This window comes from Erigeron canadensis, chromosome 3 (genome assembly GCF_010389155.1).
Source record: "Erigeron canadensis isolate Cc75 chromosome 3, C_canadensis_v1, whole genome shotgun sequence".
Lineage (NCBI taxonomy): Eukaryota > Viridiplantae > Streptophyta > Magnoliopsida > Asterales > Asteraceae > Erigeron > Erigeron canadensis.
Genome location: NC_057763.1, coordinates 25,436,751 through 25,453,560, shown reverse-complemented (window position 1 = coordinate 25,453,560; position 16,810 = coordinate 25,436,751). Strand labels below are relative to the sequence as shown.

The window sequence follows — 16,810 nt, the reverse complement described above, 5'->3', positions numbered from 1 at the left end:
AATATATAGAAACCTGTTGTGAAGACTTTTTAAATGTTTATATAATGTAACGTCAATAGTTCAAGGCGGGTTTACCAAGTTCACATTCGTTTGACATGCTAGACGGGTGGAAAGTCAATGGTTCATTCTTTCAAAGATGGCCAAAGGTAATCGCACATATCACTTCATTTACAAATCAACTGTTGTGAAGACTTTTTAAATGTTTATATAATGTAACGTAATTATTTTCTTAGATATTCTCTCTATTCAAATTTTAACCGTTGCTTCGTACACGTTAGTAGTAGCGGTTGGGTTTTTGATGCTTTTAGAAGTCCTTTGGGGGCTACCAAGGTTGAAGAATTGATTTGGCTTACATATCATAATTTACATAGCTACATGGAGAATGACTTTGATGACATCACTAACGGTAATTATATCTGTGTTCAACATACAACTCTAATTTACATATCGTTTTGTAGCATCAGATTTGGTTTCTTTTTTACACCAAATGCCTTATAAATTGAATTTCTGCATTAGAAGTCAAGAGGATTCTTTACTTCATTTGTTTTGTCAATGTGAAATTACCTCTCAGGTTTGGACTTATTTGAAAGGTGTTCTTAATGCTAGTTTAGTTCAAGATAGTATGTCTGCTTTCACTAAGACCTAGTTGCAAGACAGTTCTATCAAATCTAAAATGGGATTTTTAGGGTAGTTTTATCTTCTCTGCTTTCACTAAGACCTAGTTGTATTAAGGGAAGAATACAATGGAAGGGGTCTAGGAAGATGTTCAACAACCATCTCCTTTCCATGCAGATTGTAGTGTAGAAAAGCAAAAAATCTTTCCTGCTTTAGAGCTATTCAGAGCTAATAGGATAGATATTCTATTTGAAATAAGGTAGTCTCTTTTAATTCATATTTAGAAGTTCATAGTGGTTTAGAAATCTCTGCAGCCCATAAAAAGTTAGATACTATCAATGTGTTGTGTACTTGGTAAGCAATGGTAACAAATTATGTGGTTAATAACAATGTTTTACTTTGCATATGATTTTGATATAATTGGAGCAAGTACATCGGTGGCAATTTGAGAACCTATACACCAAAATTTATGAGAGATTTGGGGCTCGACGATGGACGATCTTCTTATTCACTTTATTTATGACAAACATTTGTTTACATATGATGAATTTAAATATTTCTATTTGGTTAATTTACATATTACATTCTTGTTTTAACAACTTAGAATGCTTGATGTTAGCAATATTAATGTTTTATAACATACGTTGCTTTGTAATTCTGTTACATATATGTATTTCTGTACAAAATCAACCTGCAACTCAAGCTTGCAACAAAATGATAGCGACCTACCTACGAATTTACATGTATTTAGCAGCAAGGGTTCATGTGACATAAAAATCCACTTCTATTTGGCATGATGCAAGTACAGATTACTGTTTATATAACTATATAAGTACTAAATATCTGGCTGCAGCAATTCTCTACTCACGTAGCAAAAGGAAAAATGCAGCCAAAGCTAGAATTAAGATGGGTTAACATGAGAGTTAGTTAAACGAGAAGGTTACACAGATTTAGTTTAAATCATTCATATATAGAAAGTTTTTCATTGATATATTCGGTGGTTCCTGTAACTTGCGGCTCTTTATCATTCCACCAGAATGTTACACACATTGTCATATACCAACTAAGAAGAATCCTACACCAGAGCTTACAATTTGAGTCGACTTATAAGTCGAGTGGATGTAGGCACAATTTATGTTGAGCACTTGAGCAGTGCTCATCCTATAAACGCTAATCAGTACTCATACCTTTCTCGGGTATTAATTATTCAACCTGGCCCGTTACTTGACCAGGACCCAAACTGAACCGGATAAACATGGTCCGATTAACAGTCCTCAATCCTAACCCAATTCGGTTTAAAGCCCAGTCTGGGCCACAACCAGTTCGGTCTAGGTATGAGCCCATGATTACCCCTAATACTGATAACCTACAAAAGGTATACAACAGCTCCTCTTGAACAAAATCGAGTCATCCTAAGTCACCACGGATGCGTTTTAGTATTATAGAAGACAACGTTATACGGACATAGACGAGCCATCCATAACTTTCTAATATCCAGATGACATGATTCATTTCCAAATTTTATTATAAAAATACAATTATATGAAACTTAAAGCAACTTAACACCTGCTTCCCTTAGAGAATCAATGACTGCTCTCACCTTACCATGATATCTTTGATCCTTTTTGTAGAAAACAGAAACGGCTGGGATGTCCTTTTGTAGCAACCTCTCACCTAAAAGCTTTCCAATCTTAGCAGCAGCAGCAACGTCTCTGGTGCTTTGTTTTGTGTTGGTCCAGGCTTCTCGTATAGCCTTCTCCTGTGAGCTTGCAGAAGAGGCAACGGTTGCAGTTGGTGCATGAATCACCTGGGCACTAACATACTTGTTTGAAAAGTGCATCCTCAAGAGATACGGTTTCAGATAGTTTGTAATTCTTTGAGTCTTGACTGGTGGTGGAATCACCATATCTGTTTATATGATAAACAAAAGTCATAATTACAAACATATATTCACAGGGTATGACGTTTATAGAGCTTATAAGTGGCAAGATGGGTAGGTTGGGCCACAGTTCAAGATGGACTCTAGTTGAAAACTTGAAATGGACCACTTTATAATACAGACCAAAACAGGCCAGGTGGGGTTGACCCTAACACATTTTTATCATCTTTTTAAAATCATTTTTGTGTTGGTTATAATAATTATAGAACAATTTTATCAAACTAACAATAAATTTGAACAAAATGGGTGACCTTCCAATCCATTTAAACCAGTATTCGCGTTAACCAAATTTAGTAATTTGTCCCATTTCAACTGTTTAAGATTATAAAAATAATGAATTTAAAATTTCAATTAAAAAAAACGCAAGATTTGAAGGCTATACAACTATCAATTCTGAAGCAATTACAATAACAGAAATATATAACACAGAAATATGCAATGGTGCAGCAGAAATATGCAATAACAGTAGCATCAAAAAATACATGAAAGAAAACGTGTGATTGGCAATTCGGCAGAATAGAAAACATTGTAGCAAAAAATTACTATCTCAAACATATAACACATTATATCCTTTCTCCTATCCTCTGTTCGTATTCATTTCTCCAATGTTTATATCTTTGATCTTTCGGATCCTTCGTTGGACAAAAGAATACAGAACCACTAACTTTAGTGACAATGCAAAGATGTTACTCTTAACTTATCTGAGCAAGGAAAAGATTAGTAGATTTATAAGAGTCAAATTTTGCTTCTGTTTGCTCTCTGAATCATTAAAATGCAACTTAGATGAGAAATGTACTCTAAAGCAACAATACTCAGATTACTTGACTCGGCTATTATAGCTGGCTTGGGTTGTAGATTACTACCAGAAACTGAAATAGATGTTGTTTCCAGTAGCAATGAAATGGCCACGATAAGAAGCATATACTTTACTTATGATATATGTTTAACAATTCTGCAAACCGTGGAAATCTTCCGTCTTATCATTCTGCTGTAATACTTTACTCGCTGGTATAGCTGGCCTATAGCTAGCCGCCAATCCTAGCACCCTAGGGTTCGACACATGCATATGCCCCATAGGGAAACATAGATGTAGATGAACAACTTACAGCAAGCTTTAGCGAAAATTTTGCTTCTATAAAATGAATAACTTAGTGTCGTGTGCGAAGGTTAAACATAATTCTTAACTTCAGATATACACATATAAGATGACATTAACATAATCAAAATGCAGTAACCCACACTAGAAATCGCAGCTACTTTGAGAGCTAGTAGTAGAAGTGACAAAATGGCTGGGTTACACAAGTCAAAAATGGCTGTTTAAAATGATGGGTCAAATGGCTGCTAAATGTTTCCCAGTTTCATTTAAATTTCATGAAAGCCAATATATTGCCCCGATTTACTTTTTTATCAAACACAGATTTATTTCTAAAACAACTCATTTTTTATTTTGCAGGTCACAACCCGAGTCAAGCATGGATACAAGTTGACACCAAAATTTAGGTCTAAAATGACTAGACTCCTACGAGTCGAATTGTTACTTGGACAAGTCTAACAGCAAATGAAAAAAACCTGCGAACTACAACAAGAACACTGTAAACTGGTTTACCACCCGGGCGATTTAAGCAAAAAGATTAATTCGATCAAGCGAAGTTAAATTTGGTAATTGAGCAGAGGATAACGACAAAAGAAATAAACACTTAGCAGTTGGTCAGACAAAATAAGGAGATGTTGCTGACCACTTATAACCCATTCTCAAATATTGATGTTAAATGTTATATACATACCATATAACCAGCCGAATATACATATGGGCCTAGGGTACCTACATAACCTAATATGCCCCAATATACATTGCTCGGCCCTTGTCATATGCTCTTGAAAAGAAGCGAAAGATCAGTTTGAAAGTGACCATACTTTAAAAAATTCTAACATTTTTAAACATTTAAAAAGATATATTAGTTCAGGGCATACCATATTAGTTGAGTGCTACCATTTTAATCACATGGAGATTCTATAAGTCAAAGGAGCACAGACAGAAATAGAATAAAATGGAACTAAACGATCTAAAAATCTCAATGTTGTTGCCTAAACAAACACGAAAATATTTGTAGAAACACCCTCAAAAGATAAGGACCTAAAGATTCGGCAAGTTCTTGAACAAGAACATCAAGATCCCAAGGCCAAGAAAATGAATCCTGTTAAAAGTAAATCCCTTAACCAACAATATTCTTTAAAGAAATCCCGAGGGGCGGATCTAGTATAGTAGAAGGTAGGTCCTAGGACCCACCTTACAAATCAAAGACTTACTTGAAAGGATGTAATAATTTTATAGGACACACCTTAAAAGTATATAAGGACCTACCTTAGAATGAAGTAGATGAAGAAAGTGATGAAAATGATTAGAGATATTGAAAAAAAATATCCAATTAAAGGTAAAAGTTTCTGCAAAAAATAAAAATGGGGGAGCTGAAGAAGACGAAGAGGGGTGGAAGACTTTGACAGTTTTTACTTTGATCTCTATTTAGGGTTTTATCATGAGGCCCATATTGCTATCAATCTATCATACTATTTTCCTAAAAGGCCCATATTACTTATTACTTTACTAGTGTAGTGTCTACTGTCTAGTGTCAATATTAGTAAATAAATAATTTAATTTTAATTCAATTTTAAATTGAAAGTGGTGTTCGCCGCTCACTTATTCTAAATTAAACAAGAGCTGGTGTAGCTAGTTATTATTAATGTTATATGAGAACTTACTATGAATTGTTTAGTAGACAAGAATCAACAAAACATAAAATTTTATTTAAAGAAAAAAACCACTTTTGGTTTTTTTCGTAATAAGAATGCACTTTAGTTAAAATTAGAACTATACCCAACCCGACTCGTTGAACCCTTACAATTTTGTCGCCTCAAAATCTCAAATGCCTTAAGGACCTACCTTAGTTTTATTTCTGGATTAGCCACATAAGAGGATTATTTAAAATTGAAGAGAAGATGCTTATGTATAATTTCAAAAAAATGGCAGAATCTTCTGATGCCTTCGGAAGAGGAGCAGTAGAAAGTGGGTGATGGAGATCTTAACTAGGAATAGGACTTGGGAGAGCATTTGTTATCAAACAGTTCTAAATGGATTTGACAAATGAATAACCACGAAAATTACATTTGTAAACAGTTAATCAAGTGAGATTATAGCATGAGCAAACTGAAATAGATGTTGTGTAGTGTATATGTACATATAAACTCTATATCTATCATCAAATTTTCATATTGGTAGTTGTTGGAACATCTTATTTTAGTGATTGATAATGTAAATATAGAGGGTAGATTTGACATTTTCCATACTTATAACAATGAGTGTAAAAACTCATTTTCGTTGTAATAAAACATGAGATTACATTTGCCTAATTGAAAATATCCATTCCTCTAATCTCTCTCTCATGTATGCTCTAACTTCCAAAACACGCATTTCACACACTAATCTAAATTCTTCCATTAATCACCTTAACCAAGCGTAAATTCTCCTAAATTAGATACTACAAGGTCAGGTTTTAAAATGTTATCACAGGGATGACCTCGAGCTTTCCTTAGTTCAGGTATCAACCCACAACTGCAGTTTGGGTTTTCTACCAAAGAGGGTGGGTATAGGGCATCTAATAAAAAAGTTTCCATTTCTATAGGTCATAAAATAAATCAAAAAAGAAAAAGCAGACAGGAACAGCGTATACACACAAAAATGTAGTTCAGGTTTAAGAAAATAAAATGCACTTTGGGTTTCAGCAAATATCAGCAGCTAAGAAGAACTGTAAACATTAATTCTTGTACTTCGGTTTGAAACAACAAACCACTAAAACACATTCAAAATACTAACTACCCTAAGCAAGTTTATGATCCAAAAAAAAAACAGTTCGAGTTTAAGCACAAATCAAAGGTAATTCAAACTTTAGTTCTCACAGCACCTTCAAATCGGGTTTTAGATCAACATGGCATATCCAGTTCGAGTTTCATCAGAAATAACACAGCATACATGAAGATTTGATTCACTCAAATTCAACCAGATCAAACACCTAAAAATCGAACTAGACACTGTTTTCTTGCAATGTGAATTTGAAATAAACTCAAACAATCACAGCTCATTAACCAAGCAGGATATCAAATAACCCAAACGAAACACGAACAAGTACTGAAACAAATCATAGAAAAGAATCTAAGTGTAGCCTAAACCCAAACAGACTTAATCAAATCACGAACATTCACTTTGCAATCAGGATTAACTTCAAACTTTGAACAAACACATTCCAATCACTAACCAAACATGCAGAAATAGCTAATTTTCAATCAGATTAACAAAGCTTCCAACTCATGTTTTGATCATCTAGACCGTGAATCACACAGATATCAAAATTTCAGTACTACTTAACAAAGTCCCAAACAGCCGAGGATCAGGCTACTTAACAAATTTCAGTACTTTATTTATATCTAAGTATCTATAGCAAATATAATGTTTCCCTAATGGTGGTCATCAAAAATAAAGAAATTAGACCAAGTCGCTCGCCTATCCTAATAGCATACACAAGCCTAAAACCCCATAACATTTAGTCAAAATATCTCGACAAGCATTAGTAGCTCAGTTTTCGACATCAACTTATCATTTCAACTCTACAAGTGTCGACACGAGTACACGACCAATGAAATATACTGTTTCGTCATTACTCGGTATCTTGTTTATAATCCTTCCAAAAAAATGCGGAATGCCTTACAAAAGTATGAAAAAGACTTATAAAATGGTGCAAGCATTTTCTTAGGAATTTCATCGAACAGTTGGTGAACTAACTAATTCATTTCATATCTTCACTATTAAGATTCATGTAGATACAGTAACATTTACAATCCATCTCTCTAACACATCATATCAAAACAGTTTCTAATATATATATATATACATATACATATACGTATAATCTGAAACAAAAAAAAAATAAAGTAAACAATAGAAAAAAGATTTTAAATAATCAAACTTTTGAATACCTGGGTCAGGGTTTCGGAATGTAAGACGCTATAGCAACAGCAGTGTTTTTTTGTGTTTTTTTTCAGTTTTTGTTTTGTTTGTGTGTTTATTAGGTAGAAATAAGATGGGCTTGGATGAAGCCCAAGAACATGATTGAATTTAGAAACTAAGGCCCAATAACAATAATTTATTCTTTTTTTCTTATACATATTTATCAAATAAAATTATCTCTTGTATATCTTAACCAAAATTTTAATATAAGAAAATGATATGAATTTAATGTTGTTGAGAAGGAAAAATCAACTTAAAACAAAGTGTGAAAAGGTAATTATTATACTAGACATATTTAGAAGTGGCCATAGATATTTAATCTCCACCTATCGTGGGTGGGTCTGTATGAGTGTTTTCATTTATGGGAAGGAGCTTCTTATCAAGGGATTTCAATTGGGGATGTATTCAGCAAGGGAGCTTTTTAGCCGAAACCTAGTTAGACAACGTAAGATAGACCTTCCGATATTCGTGAATAATTCACACCTTTCAAAAGAAATATAGTCCATATGTTTTTTGTTAACTTTAACTAACATAATGATCGAATATTTTCTTTATAATATAACGTAATTAAACCAACTTACGATGAATTATAAGTCTAATAATGTTCAAGGATAAAGTTACCCTTGAATTATATGTTGAGATCTTGTAAATGGGATATTAGGGATGTGGTGTTACTTGCTAGCGATTCCCGATTGGTATGAAGTGGATAATCAGCTTCACGCCACCAAGTGTGTATTTTGGAGAGTATTCTTGTGTGTTTTTTTGCATGATGCCCTTGACTTGGGATCAAGGACATGTATTTATAGAGGGTATAGTATAGGTCACTTTTGATCCCCAATTCGTGACATCAGGTGTGCAGGAGGTTCTTGGCGAATGACATCAAATGGTAAGAGACCGTTATTCGGTGCGTCGTTTACCTATGTACGAAAGTTGACTTCGTGGAATAAGACAATGATTCTGATATCTGTTCAGGCTTTCGTCACTCACGTACTATTTGGCTTTTCTGAATATTTCCGGAGCCTAATTGTATTACCCTGCGGCCTCAGCGCATGGGTGATAGTTATTAAGCTACGGTTATGATGATTAAATAGGCTACGGATGTCATACATCGTCAAGCCCCCCAGCCTAGCATTGTGTTTACTAAAATGCTTAGTTTATTGACTAACTTATCTCTGTGGTTTAAGTAAAAAAAGTTTTTCGGAGGCTTTTCATTATCTTATTTATTATGTCTTATCCCTTCCTTCCCCCCCCCCCCTTTTTTTTTGAAAAAACTTTGTGGGGAAAAGGAAACGGTTGCCTTGGAACTCATGATGCCTTTCAATGATTTTGCCTGCCACGCGTCTTGATTGTGTGCCTTCTTTTCTTTCATTACTTTTTGTCGTTTTGTTTCCCCTATAAATAGGAGGAGCTTTTCGTCTCATTTTACAATTTCATATTTTCTCAAACCCTATTTTTATCTCAAACTTTTTGATCCGCAGCCTCCTATCTTCATCCGTAGCATCATTCTTTACTCCGCAGGTTAGTTATATCACTTGTATTGTTTCATCTTTTTAACTTGGGTAATAAAAAGGATTTTCATATTCACTTTTGTTCCGAAGGTAGGGAGAGTCTAGGTTCATTGCTTTCGACTTATAGGTTTCCTTCCGGCTACGGATATACAGTTCCTTCCCCTTCCGACACCATGAAAAATATCCCGGAAGGCAAAATAGGTTTATACTTTGGTATGTTCGAAGTAGCCAACGTACGCCTTCATTTTACTACTTTGTTTTTGGAGGTGTTAGCGCATTTCTGTTGTCATGTGTCTCAAATTATCCCTTTCGGAGCCATGCGTGTGGTCACTTTTGAGGTTGCTTGTCGGGCTCGTAATATTGAACCTACCGTAGGTTTGTTCCGTAAGTTTTTTAGGTTAGGTGCCGCAGGTGATTGGTATACATTTGAAAGGCGCCCAGGGTCAAAGCTTCCGGAGTGCTTATACGACGTTAAAGATTCAGTCAAGGGTTGGAAATCAAAACTTTTTTATATGAGTAATAGCATTATTCCCGACAAATATCGAGTTGTCTTAAATATGAAGGGGGAGGCTCGTGGCTCTTTGGCTGACTCCGATGCCATAGTAGGCGTTAATCCGGAGCATGTTCGTGTGTTGTGTAGACCTCCCACTCGATGTCGTACCCTTCGAGAGGCCATTTTATATATTGCCAAAATAAGTTCTTTGTGGGCATTCCATCCAGTCCAGCCTAGAATTGTTGGTCAAGATGGGAGGGGTACGGCTTCTCCGGACCCTCTTTCTTGACTTATCGTGCATTTTTCTTCTATTTATTTATAATCATTATTTGTATCGCAAGCTTTTTGTGGACTTTTTCTTACCTCCCTTTCTTTTTCTTTTTGTTTTTAGTTATGAGTTTCTTTGAATTCATGGAAGCAGATGAAACAGAGGAGAAGTCTTTCGAAATTCTTCCTGATGTTCCGGAGGGACAAATTGTTGATGAGGTTGCGCGTGTTGATTTGAGTCCGGAGATTACTGTTATCCCAGATAATCCCGAAGCTACCGCTCTTAAATCAGAAGTGTTGGCTGCTCATAAAGAGAGTATGAAAAGTAAAAAGAAGAAAGATGGTGAAGAAGTCAGTGAGGAGGTTGAAGAAGTGTCTGGTTTAAAGAAGAAGAAGGTTCCGAAGAGGAAGAAAACGGCTGCGGATGACTCTGGTACCCAACCAGTCAAGAAATCCAAAAAATTCAAAGGTCTTAGGATTCAAGAGCCTGCCAGAGGTACGTATAGGGTCCCTCATGATGACTCTCTGGCTACGGTGCCTGCCCATGGTGTTGGCAAGGGTTTGATGGCCCGCCGGAAGATTGGTATTCCTGATAGAGAGCATGAGTCTTCAGAATCTGATGGTCAAAGCGGAACTGGTTCCCGCCATGCCACTTCATCTCATAGTGAGGGTCCGCCCGATCCTCGCATTCCTATGGTTCCGGATAGTGATGAACCTTTCTCTGTTGTGTTTCCGGGGATCCCTTATAATAGTTCCTTGGAGTTAGAAGAAGAAAGGGCCGAATATATTGAGCATGCGATGATCCCCGCTCGCCTCCGGGCTACGGCTTTGATGAATCATCGGCAATTTTATGATAATTTGGCTCGTCATGCTATTGATTCTCTTTCTCTTGCGGTTGGTTAACTTAAATTGTTACATTTTTCTTCCTCTCCCCTTTATGTTAATATTGTTATTATTATTTACTATTATTTATTTGTCATTTGATTTATATAGCGTGATGTTCGGAGGAGGGTCGAGGTTCTTGATGCGGAGAAAGGCCGGTACCATCGTCATAACACTTTGCTCCGGCGTAAAGTGATGGGCTTGGAGAATGCCTCTAACCCGCAGGTTGTGAATGCCAAGGTACAACGTTTGGAATCTGAATTGGCTGCGGAGCAAGAGCTGATCAATATTCAAGAAAAACTTAAAAATTTGGAGTTAGAAAAATCAAGTTTGGAAACCCAGTTTGATGTGGATATATCAAAGGAGAAAGAGAAGTCGGAAGCTTTGGAACGAGAGGTTGTGGCTGCCAGGGAAGAAAAGAAAGAGTTGATTGGTATCCTTCCGGAGGTTGTTCGTAAGCTTCATCATTCTACCGAGTACAATCAGCAGATGGGTAAGATGCAAGGTTTGTCCGTTGCCTACGGGAGTCATAAGATTTTGGAGAGGTTGAACAGTAAGGGGTTTTGATATTACGAAGGTCCCTGGTTACAATCCGCAAGCTTATGGGAAGTTGAGAGAAGCCGGTGAAGCGTTTCAAAACAAGCAATGGTCTTATGTTTCCAAGCTTTCCGTTAGTTTCGAACTTTCTCCTTCTGAGCTACTCGCAGTGGATCCGGAGGCATGTCTGGAGAAGGCTACGGCCTCCAGTAATCCTTCAAGTGTGGTTGCTTGAACCATCGTATTATTCTTAGACTTTGTTTATTTGAACAATGTTTCAATAACTCTTTTTCATACTATGTCTGTAAGGTCTCTGTTAACCAAAACAATGTTGGCTTTTGTATGCGTTGACAACATTTATCTTTACATAGTCTTTGTTTGTGCTTAACACACATTGAATTTGATACCGCAGCTTTAGACAAATAGATTGCGGATACGAGGGTCGAACTGTTATCTTCACTTACTTTTTGTTATAATTTTAGGTTGTTTTGGGTGTAGGTTTATCCTTTTAGAAGGTGCCAAGGGCTTTCCTTGGGCTTTTTATTTTTGGAAATATGGTGGCCGGAACGTTTTAAACGTGGCCTTCGAATACTTTTTCTTTAAAAATCTATCTTTTTAGAAGGTGCCAAGGGCTTTCCTTGGGCTTTTTAATTTTGGTAATATGGTAGCCGGAACGTTTTAAACGTGGCTTTGGAATGCTTTTTCTTTAAAAATCTATCTTTTTAGAAGGTGCCAAGGGCTTTCCTTGGGCTTTTTATTTTTGGAAATATGGTAGCCGAAACGTTTTAAACGTGGCTTTGGAATGCTTTTTAGGAGGTTCGGCTCCTGTTCGCATTTTTCAGGATTGTTGGGATCCCGAGACGTAAGGTTGCGATCCTGTACGTCTTGCTTACGGTGAGGAATGTCAACCGTAGCATTTTTAGAATTGTCATACTTGACTAAATTTAGCCTTTCTCTGGCTTCAATGTTTTCATTAATCATACTCCGTTACATGTATTTGACATACTACTTGTCAATTTGGATAATGAATCCATGTGCCTTACAAAAATAGCATTGGTGATTATCAAATGTAACACTTTTTGAGCTGAGAACCATTCCAGGTTCTTGGGAGGTCTTCTCTTTGCAGAGTGGCCAATTTGTAGGACCCATTGCCGCAGGCTTCTGTGACTACATAGGGTCCCTCCCACTGGGGTCCTAGTTTCCCTTGTTTTTCTGCTTTGCTAGCATCGTTGTTTCTGAAAACATAGTCCCCTGGAAGGAAAGTCTCTTTTTTCACTCTTTTGTCATAATACCTTTTGATCATTCCCTTGTATTCTGCTTCTTTGATTGACGCAATCTCTCTTCTTTCTTCCAATAAATTAAGGTTTTCTCGGAGTTATCTTTCGTTATCTTCTTCTGTGTTATACCTTCGGGCTGTAGGCACACTAACTTCCGGAGGGATCATGGCCTCAGAACCATAGACTAAACTAAAGGGTGTAACTCTGTTGCTGGTTTTGGGTGTTGTTCTGTTGGCCTATAAAACCTGATGAAGCTTTTCTACCGAACCAATTTGGCTCCTTCCTAGTCTTGTCTTTATCCCGTGCACGATTTGCTTGTTTGTTACTTCCACCTGTCCGTTGGCTTGTGGATGGGCCACGGATGTGAAGCATTGTTGGATTTCTAAATTCCTGCAAAAGGTTGGGAAAACACCTTGGCAAAATTGTTTGCCGTTATCACTGACTATTGTCTTAGGGATCCCAAACCTTGTTATGATTTGTTCCCACACAAACTTTTCCATGTTTTTTCCGGAGATGGTGGCTAAGGGTTTTGCTTCTACCCATTTTGTAAAGTAATCAATTGCCACTACTAAAAACTTAACTTTTCCTGATGCTGGTGGGAAAGGTCCCACGATGTCAATTCCCAATTTCGAGAACGGCCATGCTGATGTTACTGGAATGAGTTCATTCTTGGGTGCTTTTGGAGTTGCAGCATGTATTTGACATGAATCACATTTTTGAATTTCTGCTACTGTGTCTCTGTGCATGGAGGGCCAATAGTAACCCATCGTGATTATCTTTGCAACTACCATTCTTGCTCCGGAATGTAAGCCGCAGGCTCCATGGTGTATTTCTCTGATTACTTTGACGGCTTGTCTTGGGCCTATACATCTCAACAAGGGACCCATGTATGATTTTCGGTATAAACCTTCTTCTCTGAGCACATAATGAGGTGCCTTGACTCTTATCTTTCTGGCCTGGTCTCTATCTTCCGGGAGTATTCCACTTGTTAGGTATTCCACTATGGGACTCATCCAGGTATCTCCTTCTTCCTCGATGGCCGCGGTAAGGACTTCTGCTTCAATTGAGCTTTTTGCTAATGTTTCCACCAAGACTTCCTTCGTGAGGTGCGCGAAGGAAGTAGAGGCCAACTTACTTAATGCATCAGCAATCTTATTGTGGTTTCAACTTATATTCTGAATCCGGAAGCTTTTGAAATTTTGTATCAATTGCTGAGCTTTTGCCAAATACTTCTTCATAATCGGCTCTTTGGCCTCATATGTCCCATCAACTTGGAAGGCAACGATTTGGGAATCTACACAAGCATTTAAGTGCTCAACTTTCATTTCTTTGGCGATTCTAAGACCAGCCAACAATGCTTCATATTCTGCCACATTATTCGAAGCTTTGAATTCGACACGTAACGCATACGTGAATTCTTGCCCAACTGGATTGGTTAAGATCAAACCGGCTCCGGAGCCATCGGCACTTGAGGCTCCGTCCGTGAATAATTTCCAAGTTTCTTGGTGTTGTTCCTCTCTTCCGACTTCTGCTTTTTTAGCTTGCGGTAACATCTTGCGTTTCTCGCCGCACCTTTGAGGTGGGGTTTCTGCTAAAAAATCTGCGAGGATTTGGCCTTTCACCGAATTCCTCGGTCTGAATTCTACTTCATGCTCTCCCAATTCTATCGCCCATTTCGCCAGTCTTCCTGAGACTTCTGGCTTTGTCAAGACTTGTCTTATCGGTTTATCAGTGAGCACCTCTATCGGATGCGCCTGGAAATAGCGTCGTAGCCTTCTGGCTGCATGAATGAGCGCTAGTGCTAATTTTTCGATTTCTGGATACCTTACTTCTGGGCCTTGCAATACCCTGCTGACATAGTATATTGGCTGCTGACCTTCCTTTCTGTTAGCCACTAACACCGCACTTATTGTTTCTTCGGAGGCTGCTAGGTACATTTGCAACGTTTCCCCAGCTTTTGGTGCCGTAACCATTGGGAGCTGACATAAGTGTTCTTTCAACTTGTTAAACGCTTTTTGTGCTTCTTCCGACCATCTGAAATGTTGTTTCTCCAGGCATCCCTTAAGAGTTTTGAAAAAGGGTAACGACTTGTCCGCAGACCTAGATAAGAAACGGTGTAGTGCTGCGAGCTTCCCATTGAGACTTTGCACGTCTTTCATCGTTTTTGGGGGTTGCATTTTTTTGGATATCCTTAATCTTCTCTGGATCTGCTCCGAAGCCTATTTTAGTTATAACATGGCCCAAAAACTGGTCTTCCTCTACTCCAAATGAACATTTCTTTGGGTTCAACTTCATGTTGATGGTCCGCAAGGTTTTAAAAGTTTTTTCTATGTCTTTTAACATGTCCTCTTCTTCCATGCTCTTAATCACCATATCATCTACGTAGGCTTCTAAATTTCGTCCTATCTGCTTGCTGAAAACTTTATCCACCAACCTTTGATAAGTAGCTCCGGCATTTTTCAAACCAAAAGGCATCTTTTTGTAACAAAAAATTCCTTCGGTTGTATAGAAGGTCGTTTTGTAATCGTCATCTGGGTGCATCTGTATTTGATGGTAGCCTTTGTAAGCGTCTAAGAAACACTTCAACCTGAAGCCTACCAATGACTCCACTTTCCAATCGATTTCTGGGAGTGGGTAGCAATCTTTCGGGCATGCCTTGTTAATGTCTGTGAAATCTACACACATCCTCCAGCCACCGTCATGTTTTTTGACCATTACTGGATTTGCAATCCAGCTTTGGTATTTCACCTCCCTCAGTATTCCCGCGCTAATTAAATCATCAACTTGTTCTTTGGCTGCTTTATTTCTGTCCGGAGCCAAACTCCTCTTCTTTTGCTTAACGGGAATCACATGAGGCTTTGCATTTAAACGATGTTGTGTGTCAAATATTTCATTGCCTATCTTCAATTGTTTGGGGACACTTCCGCAGGTGTCCAAGCAAATATATCTTTTTTCGTTCGTAAGAGTGCCTTCAACTTTTCCTTATATTCTTCTGGGAGTTGGTTTCCTATCAACACATATTGTTCCGGATATTTATCGTTTATGAACACTTTTTCCATTGATGACTTGGTGACCGCATCCTTTTCCACCTCTTGTTTTTCTTTTGAAACATCAACTTGTGCGCACACACACTCTTGTTTCAGATCGGCTCTTATACTACCAATTCCATGGGGTGTAGCAAATTTGACCATTGCATGCCTTGGAGATGGAACCATTCCAAACTTGCGCATAGCTGTCCTTCCAAAAATTACATTGTAAGGAGATGCAGCTCTTACTATAATGAACGTTAATTGTTCTGTCCGGACCCTTGGCATTTCACCTATTCTTACCCATAAGGTTATTTATCCCAACGACCAAGATCTTTCCATAGAAAGTCCTACGAGCGGGCTGGTAACGTCTCTACGTGTCCTTCTTAATGTTGCTTTTAACTTTAGGAAGCAATGCTCGTACATGACTTCACATCCGCTGCCCGTGTCCAAATAGACCCTCCGGACAGGGTGATTTCCAATGACTGTCGTGATTAGGATTGGCTCGTCGGAGGCTTCTTCTTCTTTCATTGGGGGAAAACTTATTGTCACACTTTTCCAAGGCTCGTCCGGGAGTGCTTCTTTCTTCTTTTCATATGTTTCGATTACCATGATTGGGTCTTCCAGAGGTTCTAGTTTTGATTCCGGCACTTCTCTTGTTGCTTGCCGTTCCGCATTATGTCTTGAACTTGTCTCTTTCATACCCTTTACTAGAGACGAGTATCTCCCGGACCTCATGGCTTCTTCAACTTTGCTTTTGAGTACTTTGCAGTCATTTGTGTCATGCCCTGGCCGATTATGGTAGTCACAAAATTTAGTCATGTCAGGCCCTTTATATTTTCCAGGACTTTTTGCCGGAGCTTTCTCGGCTGCTAAGATATCCCGCGGTGGGCACGAGTTGTGATGAATTGTGCCATGATGATTCGAGGGGGAAATCTGCAGTCTCTGGAAAGGTGCGGACCGATTCCTTTCCATGCGGAAATTTCTGTTTCTTCACCCCCGATCTATGTCTTTGCCACCGGAACCATACACTGGTCCTCCAACCCCTCCGGCTGTCTCTTTCCCCACTAGCCAAATGTGTGTCTTGTCCATGAGGGTTGTATATTCTTCGGGTAAATCTCTTGATAGAAATTCTATTAGAGGTTGAAACCGCAACCCATGCACAAATCCCGATATTTTCTGATTTTCATTTAGCCCCTTCATCAGTACC

The 16,810-nt window shown here is 38.0% G+C and overlaps 2 protein-coding genes across 2 annotated transcripts; both read right to left on the bottom strand.

Moving 5' to 3' along the window:
- Window positions 1-2,007: 2,007 nt before the first annotated feature.
- Window positions 2,008-7,649, bottom strand: LOC122593525 (50S ribosomal protein L18). Its single transcript, XM_043765946.1, has 2 exons — window positions 7,580-7,649; window positions 2,008-2,523 (listed from the first exon to the last, which is right to left on the bottom strand). Exon 2 carries the CDS (start codon window positions 2,519-2,521, stop codon window positions 2,165-2,167), a length of 357 nt encoding a protein of 118 aa, XP_043621881.1. The 5' UTR covers window positions 2,522-2,523; window positions 7,580-7,649; the 3' UTR covers window positions 2,008-2,164.
- Window positions 7,650-12,810: 5,161 nt separating this feature from the next.
- On the bottom strand, window positions 12,811-14,547 carry LOC122591751. Its single transcript, XM_043763997.1, has 2 exons — window positions 13,805-14,547; window positions 12,811-13,708 (listed from the first exon to the last, which is right to left on the bottom strand). The coding sequence occupies exons 1-2, from the start codon at window positions 14,545-14,547 to the stop codon at window positions 12,811-12,813; spliced, it is 1,641 nt and encodes a 546-aa protein (XP_043619932.1).
- Window positions 14,548-16,810: the final 2,263 nt, after the last annotated feature.

Coding starts and splice junctions, on each gene's coding strand:
- LOC122593525 (XM_043765946.1), bottom strand. CDS start 2,521: ATGGTGATTCCACCACCAGTCAAGACTCAAAGAATTACAAACTATCTG.
- LOC122591751 (XM_043763997.1), bottom strand. CDS start 14,547: ATGGTTACGGCACCAAAAGCTGGGGAAACGTTGCAAATGTACCTAGCA. Junction 13,709..13,804: donor AAAGAGCCGATTATGAAGAA/GTATTTGGCAAA, acceptor TGATGCATTAAG/TAAGTTGGCCTCTACTTCCT.